This window comes from Equus caballus, chromosome X (genome assembly GCF_041296265.1).
Source record: "Equus caballus isolate H_3958 breed thoroughbred chromosome X, TB-T2T, whole genome shotgun sequence".
Classification (NCBI taxonomy): Eukaryota; Metazoa; Chordata; class Mammalia; order Perissodactyla; family Equidae; genus Equus; species Equus caballus.
The window spans coordinates 101,154,822-101,177,706 of NC_091715.1; the positions used below are offsets into that span (position 1 = coordinate 101,154,822).

The following is a 22,885-nucleotide window of genomic DNA, read 5'->3' on the forward strand; positions in this document are numbered from 1 at the left end:
TTAATTCTCACAATTGCCTCACGAGGTAGAAACTCTTTACTACCTTCAATTTAAGGGGGGGGGGGTGAAAAAAAACTTGAGTCACTGTGAGGTCAAAGTTACTTGCCCTGGACCATGTAATTTAGCAGCAGGATCAAACCCTGGTTGATCTGACCTCAAATCCTATGCCCATAACCAATAATGTGTGGCTCTGTGTTAAGGCTGAAATGAGCACTGGGATGGGCCTCACTCAAAGTCCGGTGGGCACTGATGGGTGTGCCATCTGAGACCAAGTTGCACTGAACTCTAGCCTTCTGTCTAAGAGACCCCTCATTGCAGCTGTTCCCCTTACTGTCTCCCCTTTCTCAGACTCTGTGGGAACTGTTTCTCCAGTGTTCGCCGTGAAGGAACAGAGACAGACAAGATCTACTACATGGACACAGAGGAAGGTTTCTAGAGGCGTGCATATTGCCAGGATGAACTCAGTTCCTCAGAGGCTTTTTCCATTTGTGTTTCGTTCTCTTCCCAAGGCTCATCCTCATCTTTCTGACCTTACATCCTTCCCTTGGCCTTTTCATTCTATATGTCAGGTACTCACGTCCCTTCTTTCCCATCTATCCCTGATTCCAAGGACAATCATTTCTACCCCTCTGTGACAATATCAGCCACTCTCCGGTCCCCTCATCCTTCTGTGCCAAAGAGCCTGTACAGCACAGCCATGTGGCTGTAGGCATATATTTAGGCAGGGAATATTTTGTATGGTAAATGTAAAAAGTGAAACGTCTGGGTCACGAAGCGTAAGAATGGCTGGTGAATAGTTTAACCATACAGTAGGAAATTAGGCTCTCAAATACTGTTAGTAGAAATGCATATTGGTGTAAATATCATCAAATATCCTTAAGAAACTATCTCTTACATTTAAAAATATGGATGCACTTCTTCTGGGAAGCTGTAGACCAGGGACTCAGATACTGGACCTGCCCTGCAGCCCAAGCTGTGCTCCACTGGGTCTTTTGGTCTCCACCACTGGGGACGCTGTGTAACCCCGGTCAACCTATGGGTATTGTTCCGTTAATTGTTTTGTACTGAGAACTCTATTTTGTAATTTAAAAAAAATCAATTCAACTATTCAAACACCAATTTTATTTTAAAAATGGATTAAAAAGCATATTAAGGCCAAGAAGCATATATAATGGTCATATGTAATACAGGAGGATCCAGAAAATGTAGAGTCAGATCCAGTTTTGTGTGGCACTGCTTTTACGCCATGCACACACACACACTCTTCCCCTCCTCTGAGACGGTGGCTGTCCTTACTGTCTGTCACAAAGCTGAGCACTTAGAGACACGCCTGCAGGTCCAGACCTTTCTTCCTACACACACCAGACATCCAGGAAGCCATGTCTGCTGGATTCAAGGAAGGCTTCTCCTCGTTTCTGTCACCACTGTTTGCAAAAGCCTCCCTTCCTGAGATCGGAAAACCTGTAGTTTTAGCATTAGTCGACAGGGAAGTACGCAACTCTATTTCCAACTGGACGCTAACGAGAGATATTAAGTTTGCAAAAGGAAAATTCAACACATGCTGGTTTTACAAGCAGGTTATAAAACAGTTCTGCAGCCCAAATTTTTCTGGAATACATAGATGTGGGTAGAAATGGTTGAGTGGTATGCATTCTCAAAAGTGGCTTTGTTGATGATCCCAGGTCTACCTTACATACGTTCACTTAACAAATACTAATTAGACCCTTATTATATGCCAGCCGCTGCCAGCCCAAAGGGACTCGTAATCTGCAAACCCTGTGATCCAAACAGATTTCTGCATCTAGTTCAAGACAGATATTCCACTTGATCCAAGACACCTGGGCCCACCCAAACTAGCTTCCAGTGACAAAACATCATCCCGGTCTTACAGAAATCTGTCGGTGGGACCTGAAAGTTCACCATTAGAGGAGAACCCGTGCAGTAGCTGGAGGAACACTTAGGATGTGGAGGCAGATCAATAGGTGAGGACACAATTCCTGTCCTGCCACCTACTTGGCTGAGAAATCCTGGGAAATGTACCTAACCCCTGTGAGCCTAATATTCCTGATCTGAAACGGGACCATGGCTACAGTGGTCAAGGGTTTCTGCGTGTGAGGAGGTCAAAGAAATCTAGTGAGTCTGCCCAACACGGAGCAACTGTTGGTTGCTGGTGGGCACGTGTTGGTTTACTTGTCATCACATCCTTTCCCCACCACAGCAGGGTGCCGTGGCCCTGTACTCAGCGGCATAGCAATGGTGTAGGTAGAATTCCAAAATGACACAGGAAGTAGCTGTCGGAACACGTGATGTCATAAAGGACACTCATGACTATTTCCTCGTGGGAGGATCAGCTGCTATATGACGGAGCCTGAGGGGGAACCCAGGCAGCCTGGGTGACAGGCACTAGGTGCTTTATAATACTCCTGTTGTCACCTTTGAGTCTGGCAGAACAACTGTGAGACAGGGATTGTGCTGAGATGCAAACATTCAGTAAGTTGGATGTATGTCTGTGTGTGGGGGGGTGGGGGACGGTGGTCCCTCTCTGGCATCTTATCACGTGCCCACTCTCCTGTGAGATTCCCAAAACTAGGCCATGCCTGAGATTGCTTGTGTCTGAATCACCTTGATGAAGGAGGGCTCTGGCCCTGTTTAGGCACCAGACTTGGTCAGTCTGGGGATTGCTGTAGCTGTTACCTGGCTCACTTGGACACTTTCCCCTGACGATGGTATTTCTGAATTAATGTTAGTTCTCGAAAATGACTGTGACTCTTCTTATATGCCATATGCTGACCGTGTGCCCTTACTCCTCCCTTTAATGTTTGATTTCTTCCTTTCATTGATGGATTGTTAGGAAAACGAGTTGGTTGCCTGGCATTGTCCAAAGGACACCAATAAAGTTCCTCTTGGTGGTTGTTATTGTGGTTTAATATGATTATCAAATCTTGGATTTTAACATGTTGATGGGCTTCAAACCATTGTTGTATGGTTTTGAGCAGAGGAGTGAAATGACTTGACTCGTGCTCTGCTGCTGGGTTGAAAACAGATGGTGACAGAGCAAGGATGAAAGCACAGGGCCAGTTGGTAGGTGCTATAATCCAGGAGATAGGTGTTGGTGTCTTGGCTAGGGTGGGAGCAATGAAGGTGGTGAGAAGCAGCTAGGTTCGGGATATACTTTGAGAGGGGGGCCAAGAGAATTTCCTGATCAGTTGGATGTGGAGTATGAGAGAAAGAGAAACACTCCAGGGTGCCTCCAAGTTTTGGGGACTGAGCAAGTGGCATTTCTGGCTCAAATGCTTGACTCGTGTCTAATTTCACTTCCACTGCCACACAGGCAATATCCCAGAGGTTGTGAGCAGCAGGAGGGTCCTGACAGTGGGCCACACAGTGAAAGCAATGACTTCTCAGAGGAGTTCATCTGAGGCTGGTCGTAATCACTACATCGTGGAGTGATCAGCATTGAACGAACTTTTACTCATAAGTGTGCCCTCAGCCAACATGGAGTAATTAATTTATAAAGTGTACAGCACACAAACCTAGAAAACCTTAAGTATTAGAACCCAAAAGGAAGCTGGTTTCTAACAGCCTAATTACCTGAGTAATCCTCCCTCCCCTCAAACCACTAGGATTATTATCTGCTGGTACACTGTTTGACTTGAATGTGATAAAAATAAAATACCTTTAGTGAATCCACCTACAGGAGATAGAACTGAGACTATCTTATTTCTGTAGATGCCCAGAAAAACTTCCAAATCTCTCCATATGGTGAATTACAAATGTTGGTGGGGAGTGTTTGGGTGGGAGGGGTGAACAGCAACACAAATCCTAGGAGTGAATACAGGCTGAAATATAACCAAGACACTTTACAAGCGTACCTGTGGCTACAATACCCACTAAAGTAGACATCAGAGCAAAGAAATTAATAAGAGACAAACAGAGGCACTACATAATGATAAAAGGATCAATCCACCAGGGAGACATAACAACCCTAAAAGTATATGTACCAACAACAGAGCCTCAAAGTACACAAAGCAAACTCTGATGGAGCCGAAAGGAGAAACAGCCATGTCCATAATTATAATTGGGGCCATCAATACCCCCCCTTATGAGCAGGTGATAGAATTACTAGAGAGCAAACCAGCAAGGATTTAGGAGATCTGAATAACACAATAAACTAACAGGATCTACATGATGTAAATAGAACACCCAACAACAGCAGACTACAATGTTTTTTCAAGCGTCTATGTAACATTTACCAAGATAGACCATCTCCCGGGCCATCAAACAAATCTCAGCAAATTTAAGAAGAATTGAAACCATACAGAGTATCTTCTTTGACCATAATGGAATCAAATTAGAAACCAAGAGTAGAAAGAGAAAGGGAGAATGCCTGAACCCTCGGATATGGTAGTTGATACATCATTCCAGTTGGTCATTCAGACGCCTGTTGTAGAAGAGCCGAAGTTAGAAAGAGCTGTCTCCTGAGCCGAAAGGCATGTCAGGCTAGGTAAAGAGAAAGCTCACTCTGGATATTTCAACAGGGTGTTGTTGAGAGCTAGGCTGGAGGCTGTTACATCAGTCCCACCTGACGTTAAAGCTTGTACTACACCGGCAAAGGAAGTACAGCTTGCTGATTGTTAGTGGAATCAGTTGGTGGCCGATTGGCTTTGGGAAGTGAGAGAGGTTCCCTCCCAAGTACTGGTGTGGTTGCTAGAGAGGCCTGAGAAGGCAAGATTCAGATACCTTTCTAGTGTATGACTGGTGTCCCATCTAACCCATGGACGCACACGCCTCTGCCCTTTAAAAACCCTGCTGCATTTTTTAAGAGATTCAACACAGTTTCCCCCTCCCGATCCTCCTGCTCCTCCTCCTCTAACATATCTTCACTGATAGTGCCCTCTGTCAGATAAGTCTCTTCTGTCTGCGCAGGCAGAGGAGTTTCCTTTCTGGAGTTTGTGCGATTGGTCCCTTAGGGCAGGTTGGCACCTTGCTTGCCCTACCATGGTGTTAGCTCACGACGTAGTAGATGGTAAATGGACCACTGATGTGTCTTCAAACTTGTACTGTTGTTCCCCTTTCCAGAATACAACGATGGTGGCAGCTTACCTGGAGGAAGAAATAGAAATTGGAGGTCTTTCCGAGGTAATTTTGGCAAAAGGAACCCTCGTGATCACGGTGGATATGAACCTTGGCCTTCACACCACCAGGAGCATGATGGAAACACGGTGATGAGGGATGTCCAGGAGGACCCCCAAGTAATAAGACAGTAAGTGACCAGGCAGCCTGGTTTGCATGTAGCAGCTCCTGGGACTATGCAGCTGTTTCACTCTCCATGGTGATTTCCTTCTCTCACTGGAAAACTGGAGAATACTGGCAGTGGAATAATGGCTGAGCAATCCTAATTGTAGTCCTGCTGTCAGAGAGGCAAAGGTGTATAGAAGACTTTCTTAGCATTGATGGCCACTCCCCTTCTCTGCACTTCCCCCCCGCAGCACACCCTACACTATTCGACACAAAAACAGAAGAGTGAAATGGCATAATGAAGACCACATCCAGAGGGCTGCGTGGAGAAACAGAAAACCTTTGGAGAGAGAAGTGGGGGATAACACAAAAGATGGAACCCCAGGGAGCTGGTTCAAGATCACAGTGAGTGTCCTACAAAACTGTAGGCAATGTACAGGAGAGAAAGGAGAAAGGTCGGGGTTTCGGGTGTGTGTTGGGCTCATGTAGAGACACTAAGTACTTTGCTGGGGACAGTTTGTAATCTGTCTTTTTTAGTACAAGGAGTTAACCTTGTTCATCTAAGGGAAAATTCAAAGAAGCCATATAAAAGGAACAGGCTGACTGTAGGGAGAACAGAGGAGCCTGTCTAAAGGCAAAGATGGAAACTACTGTCACAAAGGTGGAGCAGCTCCACACTGGATGTCTCAGTTTGGCTGAAGCTGAGTGTGGAGGATGGGGGTCGAGTCTCTGGAGACATTGTCTGAGGTGCGAGCAGGGTCTGCCCTAGGGAGGATCTCCTGGAACTTTACAAAAAGAAGATCATGCCTACCACTTTAAGTTGATTGTTTGGAGGAGAGCTTTGGATAGAGAGAAAAGGAATGTAGGAAATCTATATTTGGCACAAACATAAGAAATCATGCCAGTCGTCCCTTCCTTTGAAATCCTTTGAAGCGCAATAGAAGGTTGGAAAAGAACACTGCTGGGTCTGTTCTCCAGGCTTGATTCCATGTTGTCTCTCTTCTCTCCAACCCTTTTCACCCCCAGATTCCATATGGGAGAAAGTATGACAAGACATGGCTAATGAATTCAATCCAGAGCCATTGCAGTGTCCCCTTCACTCCAGTGGATGTAAGAGAAGATGGCGAAGTCAGATGAGTGGGCACAGGAAAGGGGGAGAGCCCTGGCTCGGCGGGGGCCATGGCCTCTGACGCTATTGCTGTTGCCTTCAATCCCTGTAGTTCCACTACGTGAAAGACTGGGCTCGGTTCTTTGTGCAGGATGCTGGCACTGCCTCTGCCTTGAGGGATGTGAGCTACAAGATTTGTGGCAAGGAGAACCAAAAGGTGTCTGTTGAGGGCCGTACCTGTACCCAGTCCCGGGGGAGGAGGACAGGCCAGGGGCCGGTGGTCGTCTTTGGAATTAAAGTTCATGGTGCTTACTCCACCTCGCCTTCCTGCAGATATCTATCATTGTTGATCCTTCTGCTGAACCCTACTCTGTGCAGAATAAGTTGGAACCAGAAGAAATGGAGCAGCTAAAGGTAATGCAGATTCAAGGTACATTGTATGCCCACACCCAGACCCACCTCTTCTTCCCCCAGCCCCTGATTTCCCTATCACCACCACAGCCTCAGAGCCTCTCTCTCCATCTCTCCCTGCAGCTGGCCATGAGCAAACGATATGATGTCTCCCAGCAAGCTCTTGACCTCCAAACGCTCCGCTTTGACCCAGGTATGCCTGACAGCAGTAATTCTGAGGCAGGTGAGGACAGAAAGATCTGCCTGGGAGGGAGACTTAGGGATGGTGACGTGGGGAGGGGTTGGTGCTGGCCCTGGACCCATCTCCACCTTCTCATTCTTTCTTCTTGGCTTTCTGAAGACTTGGTGGACCATGACGTTGATATAATCCTGAATCGAAGAAGCTGCATGGCTGCCACCCTGCAGATCATCGAAACGAATTTCCCCAAGGTGAGGCCTTAGGCCTAGCGCTGGTATTATGATGGGGGTGGAACAGATGGGATGGAGGACAGACTTGTCTCCCAGGCCCCAGATGTCACCATCACTCTAACTCTTCTTCCTCAAAAGCTGTTGTCCTTGAACTTGTGCAACAACAAACTGTACCAGCTGGATGGCCTGTCTGACATTATACAGAAGGCCCCGACAATCAAGATCCTGAACCTCTCCAAAAATGAGGTGGGAAGAGGGAGCCAACCAAAGTTGGTTGAGAGTGGGTGGTGGTGCTCATCAGAGTGATGACAGGAGGCAGGTGAAGGTGCCTGTGGGAGAGGGTGGGGGCTGGGTGCACAGGGGCCCAGATGTCTGTCTTTCCTTGGGACTCCTTTTCCAGTTTCCTCCCCATATTCCTCAGCTGAATTCCGCGTGGGAGGTAGGCAAGATGAAAGGGCTGAAACTTGAAGAGCTGTGGCTGGAAGGCAACCCCTTGTGTGACACCTTTCGAGACCAGTCCACCTACATAAGGTCAGTGTGAACCCCTGTCACCCTTCTTGGGGACTTTCACCCATGGAAGCCTGAATGACCCCTGACAATGCCCCTCTGCAGAGGTGGTGGGCCTGGTCCTCGGGAGGACCACAGGCCCTGCCTTCTCTTTTCTGTGTCCCTCATCATTGCTTAGAGGGCTACTTTCCTTCCTCTGACCAGCTCACCTCTTCAGGTTCTCTGGGCTCTGTTTCAGGACTCTGCACCTAGCTTGCTCTAGCATGCACTCCCAAGAGTGTGTTCCAGGCGGCAGGGTTCCCCCTACTCACGAGGACCAGGGGTCACCAGCCTTGAGCCAGATGCTGGTGCCCTGGACTGAGCAGCGCCCTCTGGACCAAGGTCTCATGCTGAGACAGGCCTTCTTGCTTCTGAGCCAATATGGAGTTTCCCTCTCCTGCCCTGAGAGGGATCCTCTTTCCCTTGGTTCAAATGGGTCTCTCCTCCAATCCCAGGCTGCCATGGGAGCTTTCCTACCCCATGCTGAGGTCCGAGGCCCCAGGTGGCTGTCATCATGACATCTGTTCCTCTGGCGCAATGCCATGAGCTGGGCACTCCTTGGTAGAAAGCTGGGTTCCCTGAGTCAAGGGGCCAGAAGTGGGCCATCGCCACTGAGAGGGCTTCCTGAGGCAGAAGTGAAAGGCAGAGGGCAGAGGTGGCTGAGGAGACAGAAGGAAAGGCCTCTCGGGGGCACTGCCCCTCCCTCCATCCACATGTCACATCATCCTGCCTGGTCCTTCCTTGGAGCTCTGTGTCACCAAAGACGGGTGTGATTCCTCAGACAAGGAATTGACTAAGACAGGAACAGGTGCACAGGGGCCATCAGGAGAGAAGGTGGTGATCACAGAGGGGGCCACAGATCCACAACCCCATGCTGAGCTGGGACCTGACCCTTTACTCCTTCAGGGGAAGGTCTCCTGCCCCCATGGCTGCTCCATTTCCCATTCCCAGTTCAGACTGAGCTCACACAGGTGACAAAGTGTCAACCAGCATCCAATGGGCCCCCAGCCCAACAAGTGCATGTTTTCCATTCCTACCTCAGGTCCAGGGCCAGCCAGGGTGGATGAAGGAAAGGGCTGCAGCAGGGGAGCCATCACCCCTTTCTTCTCTCTTCTTCCCTGACCCCCACCACCAGGGCTTCTTTCTCTTCCCTTTGTTTTACTTTCTCTCTCTCCCTTGTCTCTACTCCCCTATGTCTCTCTCATCTCTCTAATCTCTGTCCTCCTACCTTCACTCCCTCTGTTCTCACCCACTCTCTTCTCATCCCCTCTCCTTCCCTCCCTGCCTCTTGATCCCGGCCTCACTCACCTCCCTGCCCCAGCATCCTGCGCCATCTCTGGGGATGTGCTGGTCCTGGCAGAATGCTGGACCCCCTGCGAGGTAGCAGAGCCCTGGGCTCCCACCCCATTCCCTCTCCTCTCTGGAGCCTTCAGTGGGGTCTTGGAAGAAGGAAGGGGGGCAGGGAGGCGAAGGAAGCCCTGGACCTGGGCTCCAAATGCTATATTGTGCATGGGGATGAGTGAGAGCAGTGTAGGTGAGAGCCACCCAGGGGGAAGAAGAAGGAGGGAGGGAAGCCAGGAGGAAGGGAAGGCAGGAGGGAGGGAATACGAATGTGAAGGTGTGGAGTGAGATCTAGAGACTGCGCCTTTCAGACAGTCCATATGACAGATGCTCAGTGCTCAGCGGGGAAGTGGACCCAATAGCCTTGAAATCAGAGGCTGAGTTGGGCAAAGGGGCCTTCTGGACGGGCAGAAGACACTGGGCTGTGTTTATGGTATCAGTATTTTAAATCAAAGGAAGTGCTGCAGCCCCGAACTATCAACCACTTCTTTCTATTTTCGGTTTTGGACAGTGCCATCAAGGAATATTTCCCCAAGTTGTTACGCCTGGTAAGTGCCTACGTTTGTGATTGTCTCTCGCTCACATTGATGACCTCCACATCTGTCCCCAAGCCCTTTGGGGCTCGCCTAGGTTATATGTTTGCATGAGACCTTTATCCATTTTAAGGGACAGGGACTCCTGAGAAAGACATGAATATATTTGGTGGGAAAATGCCCATGCTAACGCCCACACACACAAAAAGCTGCGTTTAATAGTAGAGACTTCCAAGACCTCATGATGAAGACGCCCACTGTAGTCTTGCCCATGGATTTTCCAGGGCCCTTTCACACCTGACCTCTGACCCTCACCCTCTCCTGGGCCCATCCTTTTCCCTGATCATCTAGGGCCACCTCCCTGGTCTGCACTGCTGACTTCCTCTTCCCTTCTCCAGGATGGCCGGGAGTTACCCACGCCGATTGTCGTTGACGTTGACATCCCATACTTAATAAAGCCCTGCAAGGTGAGGAAGAAGGGCAAAACAACTCTGAGGTATCAAAGGAGGTTTTATCAGCCACATGATCTCAAATGTCTTTTGATTCCAGGAAAGCTATAAAGGATCTGAGATGCTGAAGAATCTAGTCCTGCAATTCCTGCAGCAGTAAGTACTCCCGGGAGCACAGGAATGGGGAAGGCTGGGACAGGCCAGGCCACCCAAGCACAGGTCTGCTTGTGGGAGTTTTTGAGTCTCATTTGAGGTCCACACAACAGAAATAGACTGTCTTCATTGCTCCCCCACAGGTATTACTTCATCTATGACTCTGGAGACCGACGGGGTCTTCTTGGTGCTTACCACGATGAGGCCTGCTTCTCCCTGAGCATTCCCTTCAACCCCGAGGACCCAGCTCCGTGAGTATCACAGCTCAGACTCTGTTCCTGGGCCCTGTGGCTCCCCAGCAGACACAGGCCAGCTCCTGGAAATACCCACACTGGACAGATCACCACCTCCTGTTCCTCTTTCACTCCTAGAAGCAGCTTGTGCGAGTACGTCAAGGATAACAGGAACATAAAGAAGCTCAAGGACCCCTGTGCGTGTGGGAAGATTGGGCAGGGAAAGGGGGCGTGGAGGGGTCAGTCAAGGCCCAGGGTGTGGCAGTCCCTGACCTTCACTCTCATCCCCCCACAGACCTGCGGGTTCAGCTGCTGAAACATACAAAACATGACATCGTGCTCTCCCTCTGTGTGTTGCCCAGAACTCAGCACGACTTCAGCTCCTTTCTGGTGGACATGTGGTACCAGACGGTGAGCACCTGCTTCCTCCCTCAGGCGTGCCCAGAAAGCCGCAGGTGGGTAGGAGGTTTAGGTGGTGACTGAGCCCCTGGGCTCTTCCCTTTCAGGAAAGGGTGCTGTGCTTCTCTGTCAACGGGGTGTTCAAGGAAGGTGAGTGTATGTGGAGTCCCCACCCCAGATGCCCCACTGCTACCTCCCCTTGGCTGGGCTCCCTCTCAGAACTCTCCCAGCTTCCCTGATCCCTTCCCCTCTCCTCCTACTGCCTCTGTGTTCTTCAGTCCCCACTCTGACCTCAAAGAATGAACTGCATTATTTTTAAATGATAAATTCAATGAAAATTCAGAAATACCTTCTATGCTGCCAAAAGAAAAACATTAAAATGAGAAAAGTGGGGAGAACATATTTACAAACAATATTGCAGACTTTGTGCTAATGTGCCTGTATATAAAGGACTTTTGCTAACCAGGGGCAAGAGACACAAAGATATCAATAATTAATTTAGCTAAAAAGCAAAATGTTTCTCCAATAAATGTCTGCATGGAGTCCAAACCATATTGTTCCAAGAAAGGAAAATCCAGAGATGCCACAATGAGTCCCCACCCCAGATGCCCCACTGCTCCCTCTCCCTGGCTGGGCTCCCTCTCAGAACTCTCCCAGCTTCCCTGATCCCTTCCCCTCTCTTCCTACTCCCTCTGTGTTCTTCAGTCCCCACTCTGCTTCCAAACCATCCTGGTCTGACCTGTGTCCATGCTTGTCTGCCCTGCACAGCTCAGGCATCAGGGACACAGGCTGTGGAGTTTGATGTCTCTCATCCCAGATACTTACTCTGTGAACTTGGGCCAGTTACCTAACCTCTAAGTTTCCTCACTTGCGAAATGGGACTAATGACATCCACCTCTTGGGTAGCTGTGAAAAATGAATCAAATGAACTTGTGAAGTAGTTGTCACAAAGCCCAATACACAGTAGGGTCCCTGGACTGGGAGCAGATTGCTCCTATTGTTGCCCTCTCCATTCCCAACACCCTGACTCCCAGTGAACAACTGTCCCCTTCAGCATGACTATCAAGTCAGACCCTGACTGGGTAATTCTGTGTGAGCATGTAAAGCATGTGCGACTCTAAGAGGGTATTGTTGTTTGTTATTTGTCTTTAAAGTGGTAGGAAAGTCTCAGAGTTCTGTTCGTGCCTTCACACGAACCTTCATCATTGTCCCTGTCAGCAATTCCAGGTGAGTGCTGTGTCGTGCGTGGGAACACCCATCCCAGCCTGGGCTCAGTGGTGTGGGAATGAGGTGGTGTGGACTTTGGGGTTTTCTCAATATTGTAGAAAGCCACCAGTTAGATCCAAGGAGAAGTCTAGCCTAGTGGGTAAGAGCATGGGCTCTGGAGTCAGAATACCAGGCTCTTTTACTGACCCTAACCCTCACTAGTTGTGTGACCTTGGTTAAGTCACATGACCTACCTTATTCAGCGTCTTCCTCTGAACATGGAGATCAGACTGTCCACCCCTTGGGCTATTGTACAGCGTAAATGCAAGTGTAAAATTGTCCTTGGGTTGCAGGTAAAGTACAAATGTAGTGAAGCTGGTAGACAGTCTCTCCAAAGGTGAGCTCTGTAAGAGGGGTAGAGGTACCAGCTAAGGAATCTGGGAGGCAGGCACAGTATAGGGTATGGAAGGAATCTAGTTGCTGAGTGGCAGTGGGAGCAAGATCATTGTTGGGGGTGTAGAGGTCTCGACCCATCAGTTCTCTGGGGGCCCATTTTTCCTCCAGTCTATGCATCGTGAACGACCAGCTTTTCCTGAGGGACACCACCCCCAACGAGACTCAGAGTCCATTCTTCATGCCAGTTCCCACACCCACCTCCAGATCCATGCCCACTGTCTCCCAGGAGCAGCAGGAAATGGTGCAGTCTTTCTCCACCCAGTCTGGGATGAACCTCGAGTGGTCTCAGAAGTGAGTGCTGGGTGTGCATGGGAATAGGGGCGAGCTGGGACAGCTGGGGGGTGAATCAGGAAAACTTGCAGGCTATTTGGAAAAATAACTTTTTGGATATTTTGCTTCCAAAAGAAATCGGGCCCATGAAAAAGGTATCATACTATTATATATGTAAAGGATTTTTAAAATAGTATAATGCTCAATGACATTATCTTGGATATGAAAAATCTGAAAGAATCCACCAAAAAACTACTAGAACTAATAAACAACTTCAGCAAGGTTTCAGGATACAATACCAATATACAAAACTCATTTATATTTCTATGTACTTGCAATGAACCATCCAAAAATTAAATTGAGAAAACAAGCCCATTTATAGTAGCATCAAAATAGCAAAATATTTAGAAACAAATGTAGCAAAAGAAGTGCAAATCTTATACTCTGAAACCTGTAAAACTTTTGGAAAAAAATTAAAGAAGAAATAAATAAATGGAAGGACACCCCATTTTCATTGGTTGGAAGACTTAATATTGTTAAGATGGCAGTAACACCCAGAGCAATCCTATAGAATCAATGCAATACCTATCAAAATCCTTCCATGAAAACAATGACAAGGCTATCCTAAATGTCATGTGAAAGTGCACCGAAACAATCTTGAGAGAGAAAAAAGTTAGGGGACTCACACTTTCCGATTTCAAAACTTGCTACAAAGCTAGAGTAATCAAGACTGTGTGGTACTGGCATATGGACAGTATATGAATCAATGGAATGGAATTCAGAGTCTACAAATAAACCTTCACATTTATGACCAATTGATTATCAACCAGAGTGCTGGAAAAAATCCAATAGGGACAAAGTAGCTTTTTCAAGAAATGGTGCTGGGACAACTGGATATCTATGTTGACCTGTGATTCACACTCTGTACAAACATAGACTGAAAAATAGATCAAACGTCTAAAAGTAAGAGCTAAAACCGTAAAAATCTTGGAAGAAAATATAGATGTATGTTTTCATGAAGTAGGCAACCATTTCTTATATATGACACCAAAAGCACAAGTAACCAAAGAAAAAATAGATAAATTGGACTTCATCAAAATTAAAAGCTGTTGTGCATCAATGGACACTATCAAAAAGTGAAAATTCCACCAGCAGAATGGGAGAAAACATTTGCAAATCACGTATCTGAGAAGAATATATGAAGAACACTTGCAATTCAAAATAAAAAGACAAAAAAGCCAAATAAAAAAGTGGAGAAAGGGAGACGTCATCAGCATGGCAGTGTGAGAGGATCCTTTTGTCTCTTTCCTTCAATCTACAGTGAGTAAAACATCCACAACACAACAAAGGCTACATGGCACAACACACCAGGATGCCAGAAAGATCCACACTTTGGTACATATAAAGGTGGGTGAATTGGAGCACATAAAGGAGGCTAAACAGGGGACCAGCAGAGGTAGAGCCTAGGATCCTGGATCCCCAGTAGCAGCAGCTGAGCCAGCTACCCTCAGCCACAGAGAACTCAGTGAGCAGCAGCAGAGGTGCAGGTGCAACGCCAGACAGTCAGCTTGGTGGCACCTGTGGCCACAGGAAGAAGAGCAGCAGCAGAGATGGAGCCCTATGATCCTAGGCCCCAAGCCTCAGCTCGGAGCCTGGTAGCAAAGGCAGAGGTGTGCACAGGACCCCTACATCCCAACCACTGAGGCACCTGTGACCACAAGTTAACAGGCAACAGCTGAAATGGTGTACCGTGAACCTGGCTCCCTCCCCACCTTTCCCCTACCCCCACCATGGAGGTGGAACTTCTGACTCAGGTGATCCCCAATGAGGCTGAGGTTGTCAGCCATCCCTGTGCCCCCAGCAGCAAAGCCAGTGACTGACTGCAGCAACGCCAGCAACAGCAAGGCATCAGTGACTCCCAGAAGCACAGGCCGTGATGACAAGAATATCAGCAACAACCCAAATAGAGGCAGTGGAGGGTGGACCATGAAGATCTTCAAATATAGCCTGAGGCAGCACAGGTACCAGAGACCAAAAACTGGCACTAGAGGACCACCTACCATAAAAAAAGAAAGAATTCTAATATCCAAGCAGTTGAAAAGTTTGAATCATAACAAAGCTATACCTAAATAGAAAACGTGTTTGCTACAGCAACAGTGGCAGCAGAGGAATAACTCTGCAAGCACCACAAAAAGCCATGATACTGTGGCATTACAGAAAGTAAACAGTTCTCCAGAAATCAAACATAAAGTCCTGGAAGATTATGATCTAAATGATAAAGAATCAAAATATCTGTAATGAAGAAACTCAACAAATTATGAGAAAACTCAGAAAGGCAGTTCAGTGAGCTCAGGATGAAACCAATGAACAGAAGGAATACTTTACCAAGGAGACTGAAACTTTGCAGAAGAACCAAACGGAAATTCTGGACCTGAAGAACTCAATAAATGAGATTAAGAATGCATTAGAAAACATTGGAAGTAGAGAACATCAATGGAAGAAGGAATTAGCAAGCTTGAAGATAGAAACCTAGAAATGATACAGGTGGAAGAGGAGAAAGAACTAAGACTTTAAAAAAAATGTAGAAATTCTATGAGAATTATCTGACTCCATTATAAAGAGCAACATAAGGATAATGGGTACCCCAGAAGGAGAAAAGAGAGAGAAGGGAGCAGAGAGCTTACTTAAGGAAATAATAGCTGAATACTTCCCAAACCTGTGGAGGGAACAGGATATACAAATCTACAAAGCTAGTAGAACACTCAATTATCTCAATGTAAAAAGACCTTCTCCAAGACACATGATAATAAAACTGTCAAAAATCAATGGCAAAGAAAGAATATTAAAAGAAGCCAAGGAGAAAAAGAAAACAACTCACAAAAAATACCCATTAGGCTATCAGCAGACTTTTCAGCAGAAACCCTACAGGGGTTTCAAAATATTGTAAGATAAGAATTGTCAGCCAAGAATACTCAACCCAGCAAAGTTATCTTTCAGATATGAAGGAGAAATAAGGGCTTTCCCAGACAAACAAAATCTGAGGGAGTTCATTGCCACTAGACCTGCCTTATAAGAAATGTTGAAAGGAGCCCTCCTACCTGAAACAAAAAGGCAAAGGTATACGGAATTATGAACAAGATGATAAATAGATACACAGAATCATAAAAATTGTAAATCTGAATCAGAATAAGACAGTATATATTTAATTATAAAGTAAAGATTAAAAGGAAAGGAAGCATTAAAAATAACTGTAACCATTTCAACTTGGTAACAAACTCACAATACAAAAAGAGATAATTTGTGGCAACAAAAACAGAAGAGGAAGAGGGAAAGGACAGAACCTGCATGGGCAAATGGAGATAAGATGCTATTAGCAGAAAAAAGACTATCTTATCTATGAGAACTTTTGTGCAAAACTCATGGTAACCATGAAACAAAAATTCAGAACAGAATCACAAAATGTAAAAAAAGAGAAAACTGAGAAACACATGGCAGAAGACCACCAAACTGAAATGTCAGACAGAAACACAAGGAAAAACAAACAACAGAAATATAGGACAATCATAAAACAAAAGATAAAATGGCAGAAGTAAGTCCTCCTATATCAATAATCACTCTAAATGTAAACGGATTAAATTCACCAGTCAAAAGACACAGAGTGGCTGGAGGGGTTACAAAACAAGACTCAACAATATGCTGCCTCCAGGAGACCCATCTCACCTCTAAAGACAAAGATAGGCTCAAAGTGAAGGGACAGAAGATGATACTCCAAGAAAATGGCCACCAAAAGGAAGCAGGTGTAGCCATAGTTATATCAGTCAAAATAGATTTCAAAGAAGATAACGAAATAAAGATGAACACTATATAATGATAAAGGGGACAATCCACCAAGAAGACATAACGTTTATAAATATATATGTACCTAACATAGGGGCACCAAAGTATATAAAGCAATTATTAACAGACCTAAAGGGAGAAACTGACAACAGCACAATAATATTAGGGGACTTTAATGCCCCATTTACACCAATTAATATAGAGATCATCCAGACCAAAAGTCAACAAGGAAACATCGGTGCTGAATGAAACATTAGACCAGATGGACTTAATAGATGTGCATAGACTATTCCATCCAAAAGCAGCAGAATACACATTCTTCTCAAGTGCACTTGGAACATTCTCAAAGACAGACCACAAGTTGGGAAACCAAACAAATCTCAATAAAGTTAAAAAGATTGAAATCATATTGAACATATTTTTTGACTACAATGGTATGAAACTAGAAATCAACTACAAGAAAAAAAGCTGGAAAACTCACAAATATGTGGAGACTAAACATGCTACTGAACAACCATTGGATCAATGAATAAATCAAAGGAGAAATCAAAAAATACCTGGAGACAAATGAAAATGAGAACACAACATACCAAAACCTACAGGATGCAGCAAAAGCAGTACTAAGCATGGCCAGCCCCATGGCCAGGTGGTTAAGTTTGAACGTTCCCGCTTTGGGGGCACAGTGTTTCACCAGTTTGGATCCTGGCTGTGGACATGGCACCACTCCTCAGGCCATGCTGAGGTGGCAGTCCACATAGCACAACCAGAAGGACCTACAACTAGAATATACAACTACTTACTGGGGGCTTTGGGGAGGAGAAGAAGGAAAAAAAAAGGGAGGTTGGCAATAGATGTTAGCTCAGGTGCCAATCTTTGAAAAAAAAAAGCAGTACTTAGAGGATAGTATATCACAATTCAGGGCTACCTCAAGAAACAAGAAAAATCTCAAATAAACAATCTAAAATTACACCCAAAGGAACTATAAAAAAGAACAAACGAAGTCAAAAGTCAGCAGAAGGAAGGAAATAATAAAAATGAGAGTGGAAATAAAATAGAGACTAAAAAAGACAATAGAAAAGATCAGTAAAACTAAAACCTGGTTCTCTGAAAAGATGAATAAAATGGACAAACTTCTATCTAGACTCACCAAGAAAAAGAGAAGGCTCAAATAAATAAAGTCAGAAATGGAGGAGGAGAAATTGGATACCACAGAAATACAAAGGACTACAATAGAATACTGTGAAAACCTATACACCAAAAAATTGGATAACCTGGAAGAATTGGATAAATTCTTAAAATCATATAACCTCCCAAATAAATAAAGTCAGAAATGGAGGAGGAGAAATTGGATACCACAGAAATACAAAGGACTACAATAGAATACTGTGAAAACCTATACACCAAAAAATTGGATAACCTGGAAGAATTGGATAAATTCTTAAAATCATATAACCTCCCAAAACTGAATCAAGAAGAAATAGAGAATCTAAATAGATCTGTCACAACTAAAGAGATTGAAACAATAATCAAAAATCTCCCAAAAAATACAAGTCCAGGACGAGATGGCCTCCCTGGTGAATTCTACCAAACATTCAAAGGAGATTCAACACCTGTCCTTCTCAGACTCTTCCAAAAAATTGAAGAGGATAGGATGCTTCCAAACTCATTTTTATGAGGCCAACATTACCCTGATATGAAAACGAGACAAGGACAACACAAAAAAGGAAAATTACAGTCCAATACCACTGATGAACATCAATGCAAAAATCCTCAACAAAATATTAGCAAATCAAATACAACAATACATTAAAAGGATCATATACCACAGTCGAGTGAGATTTATTCCAGGGAGGCAAGGATGCTTCAACATCCACAAATTAATCAATATGATACACGACATTAACAAAATGAAAAATATAAAGCACAGAATCATCTCAATAGATGCAGGGAAATCATTTGATAAGGTTCAGCATCTCTTTATGATAAAAACTCTCAGTAAAATAAATATAGAAGAAAAATATCTCAATATATGAAATGCCATACATGACAAACCCACAGCCAACATCATACTCAATGGGGAAACACTGAAAGCCATCCCTCAGTGAACAGGAACAAGACCAGGGTTCCCACTCTTGCCACTCTTATTCAACATAGTATTGGAAGTTCTAGCTGGAGCAAGTAGGCAAGTAAAAGAAATAAAATACATCCAAATTTGAAAGGAAGAAGTAAAACTGTCACTATTTACAGATGACATGATTTTATATATAGAAAATCCTAAAGAATCCACCAAAAACTATTAGAAATACTAAATGAATATAGTACAGTTTCAGGGTACAAAATCAACATACAAAAGTCAGTCACATTTTTAAACAGTGACGACAAACTAGCAGAAAGAGAAGTCAAGAATACAATCCATTTATAATCACAACAAAAAGAATAAAATATGTAGGAATAAACCTAACCAAGGAGATAAAGGACCTGTACACTGAAAACTATAAATCATTATTGAAAGAAGTCAATGATGAAATGAAAAGAAGGAGAGGTATTCCATGCACATGGATTGGAAGAATAAACATAGTTAAAATGTCCATACCACCTAAAGCAATCTACAAACCCAATGCAGTCTCAATCAGAATCCCAATGAGGTTCTTCATGGAAATAGACAAAGAATCCTAAAATTCATATGGGGCAACGAAAGACTCTGAATAACTAAAGCAATCCCGATAAAAAAAGAACAAAGCTGGAGGAATCACAATCCCTGAATTCAAAATATACTACAAAGCTCTAGTAATCAAAACAGCATGGTACTGGTACAAACACGGACACACAGATCAATGGAACAGAGTTGAACGCCCAGAAATAAAACTACACATCTATGGACAAAGGAGCCAGGAACATACAATGGAGAAAGGAAAGTGTCTTCAATAAATGATGGGAAACTGGACAGCCACATGCAAAAGAATGAAAGTAGACCATTATCTTACACCATACATACAAATTAACTCAAAATGGATTAAAGACTTGAATGTAAGACCCGAAACCATAAAACTCCTAGAACAAAACATAGACAGTGTGTTCTTCAACCTTGGTCTTAGCAGCATCTTTCTGAGTATGTTTTGTCAGTCAAGGGAAACAAAGGAAAAAAATAAACAAGCGGGACTACAGCAGACTAAAAAGCTTCTGCACAGCAAAGGAAACTATCAACAAAACAAAAAGACAGACTACCAATTGGGAGAAGATATTTGCAAATCATATGTCCAAGAAGGAGTTAATATCCCAAATAATTAAAGAACTCATACAATTCAACAACAAGAAACAAACAGCTCAATGAAAACATGGGCAGAGGATCTGAACAGGCATTTTTCCAAAGAAGATATACAGATGGCCAAAAGGCACATGAAAAGATGTTCAGCATGACTACTTATTAGGGAAATGCAAATCAAAACCACAATGAGATATCATCTCACCTCTGTCAGAATGGCTATTATTAAAAAGACAGGAAATAAGTGTTGGAGAGGATGTGGAGAAAAGGGAACCCTCGTACACGGCTGGTAGCAATGTAAATTGGTGCAACCACTATGGAAAACAGTATAGAGATTATTCAAAAAATTAAAAATAGAAACACCACATGATACAGCTATTCCGCTTCTGGGTATTTAAAGAACACAAAGACACTAATTCAAAAAGATATGTGCATCCCTATGTTCACTGCAGCATTATTCACAGTAGCCAAGACTTGAAAACAACCTAAGTGCTCATCACTGGATGAATAGATAAAGAAGATATGGTATGTATATACAATGGAATACTACTTAGCCATAAAAAGGTGAAATGTTGCCATTTGCAGCAACATGGATGGATTTTGAGGGTATTAGGCTAAATAAAAGAAGTCAGACAGAGAAAGACAAGTATCATATGATTTCACTCATATGTGGAAGATAAACAAACATACACATAGATACAGAGAACAGATTGGGGGTTACCACGGGGGAAAGGGAGGTGGGGGAGGGCAAAAGAGGTAAAGGAGAATATGTGTACAGTGACAGACAGAAACTACACTTTTGGTGGGGAGCACCATGCAGTCTATATAGAAGGCAAAATATGATGTACACCTGAAATTTATACAATGTTATAATCAATTATAACCTCAATGTTACATCAATTACAAAAATGGAGAAAGATCTGAATAGACATTTCTCCAAAGAGGATATACAAATGACCAAGAAGCACATGAAAAACTTCTCAATGTCATTAGTCATTAAGGAAATGCAAATTAAAACCGCAATGAATTACCACTTCACACCCAGTAGGATGGCTTTCATCAATAAAACGAATGATAACAAGTGTTGGTGAGGATGTGGAGAAAGTGGAATTCTCATGTATTACTGGTGGGAATGTAAAATGGTGCAGCAGTTGGGGAAAACATTTTGGCAGTTCCTCAAAAGGTTAAACATGGAGTTCCCATGTGACCCAGTAGTCCCACTCCTAAGTATCTACCAGGAGAAATGAGGTCATACGTTCACTCTAAAACTTGTACAGGAATGTTCACAGCAGCATTATTCATAACAGCCACAAAGTGGAAACAGCCCGAAAGTCCTTTAGCTGGTGAATGGATAAATAAATCTGGTACATCGATATAGTAGAATATTATTCAGTCATAAAAATGAACACAGTTCTGATATATGCCATGACATCGATGAGCCTTGAAACCATGCTATGTGAAAGGAGCCAGTCACATAAGGTCGCATGTTGTATGATTCCACTTATATGAAATGTCCAAGACAGGCAAATCCAGAGACCAAAAGCAGATGAGTGGTTACCGGGGTCTGCGGTAAGGGGAGGAATAGCGAGTGATCTCTAATGGTTAAGGAGTTTCTTTTTGAGATGATAAAATTACTTTGGAATTAGAAGGTAGTGATGGTTGCACAATCTTGTGAATATACTAAAAGGCATGGAATTGTACACTTTAAAATGGTATGTGCATTATATCTCAATAAAAAATGATTGGAAACTTGTATTTCTAAAATTTTCATTTGTTATTTTTCTTGAACATCTTTATCAATATATATTAAGCTCCCTCGTTCTTTTGCACAGCTCTGTTTTTCAGTTTTGAATGCTAGTGATAGACATTTGGGTTTTCCCTGGGTCTTTCTTCATCATTACTCATAGTGCTCGTTCTGGTACATGCGTCCCAGCAAAAACGTGGCATAGATTTAGCGGTGGCACTGCGTGGTCAGCGTGTCTGTACTGCGATACTAATGGAGATCACCTGTTCTTCTCCCATTCCAGGTGCCTTCAGGACAATGAGTGGAACTACACCAGAGCTGGTCAGGCCTTCACTACGCTCAAGGTGAGGTCTGGGAATCAAGTGGGTTAAAGCTGGATGTTTCTGGGCCTTCAGGAAGGCCAGGATGGTGGAGCCCAGTGGCCTGGGAATGAAACTCAGGGAGCTGGCCCTTCTGACATCCTGACTCCTTCCCTCCAGACAGGGGGCAAGATCCCAGAGGAGGCCTTCAAACAAATCCCCTGAAAGGAGCCCTTGGATCGCGTCTTTGCCTTCATCCACGTCATCTTTGTTTCTCTTTTCTGCAGCCTACGGCCATGCCCATGCCTGGGGTGGGAGGCCTGGCTGACTGAGAAGGCAAAGTTAACTTGTAGGCCGGGTAGCATAACAACCTGAAGGGTCAGTTGTTCTGTGTATTTTCCCCACTCACGATTGCTGTTTATTTGCATAATAAAGAGTGACGTTGCACGTTGTATGCTGTGTGTCCTGGATCGCTCTTGCCCTGCCCCAACCGTGAGCCAATGGGTCCAGGACTGAAAGGCCCTGCCCTCTCCTCCTGCCCCCCATTCACCCTGGCAGTCCCTAGCAGACACATCAGGCTTGAGTCCATAGGTAGTTTGTCAGTAAATCCTGTGAGAAGGGACACACGCTGCTTCCAGATATTGGTCTTTGCAGGCAGTGTGAATCAGTCAGTTGCTCTGCCTGAAGGCCCGCAGAAACAAGCATGTGACCTGGCACAAAGGGGCTTCGCAGAGGATGCCTTCTGCCTGGTGAGGGCTGTGAAAGGAAGGAAGCTGAGGACTCACATATTTGACTTCTTATTCCCCATCATTTGAATGTATTCGAAGACCACACCACGAACAATTTTATGGTTTGCACACAGGGGAATGGGAAATGGGCCTTTTCACACCTCTCACCATGCTTCCATTTGTCTTCTCATCCAGGCACTGTACCGCCCCCTCCCCCTTCCTCAAGGTGGCCTGTGGGAGGGATGTCACTTTAGCACCTGAGAG

At 44.6% G+C, this 22,885-nt stretch overlaps 1 protein-coding gene across 1 annotated transcript; it reads left to right on the forward strand.

Moving 5' to 3' along the window:
- Positions 1-2,313: 2,313 nt before the first annotated feature.
- On the forward strand, positions 2,314-22,345 carry LOC138921978 (nuclear RNA export factor 2-like). Its single transcript, XM_070258361.1, has 21 exons — positions 2,314-2,490; positions 5,080-5,263; positions 5,490-5,643; positions 6,265-6,348; positions 6,459-6,563; positions 6,680-6,760; positions 6,881-6,950; positions 7,098-7,186; positions 7,304-7,411; positions 7,587-7,696; positions 9,564-9,600; positions 9,984-10,052; positions 10,135-10,190; positions 10,331-10,438; positions 10,559-10,617; positions 10,716-10,831; positions 10,927-10,969; positions 11,974-12,046; positions 12,590-12,772; positions 21,878-21,938; positions 22,074-22,345. Exons 1-21 carry the CDS (start codon positions 2,478-2,480, stop codon positions 22,116-22,118), a joined length of 1,848 nt encoding a protein of 615 aa, XP_070114462.1. The 5' UTR covers positions 2,314-2,477; the 3' UTR covers positions 22,119-22,345.
- Positions 22,346-22,885: the final 540 nt, after the last annotated feature.

Coding starts and splice junctions, on each gene's coding strand:
- LOC138921978 (XM_070258361.1), top strand. Junction 6,951..7,097: donor AACGCTCCGCTTTGACCCAG/GTATGCCTGACA, acceptor GGCTTTCTGAAG/ACTTGGTGGACCATGACGTT. Junction 10,970..11,973: donor CAACGGGGTGTTCAAGGAAG/GTGAGTGTATGT, acceptor TTGTCTTTAAAG/TGGTAGGAAAGTCTCAGAGT.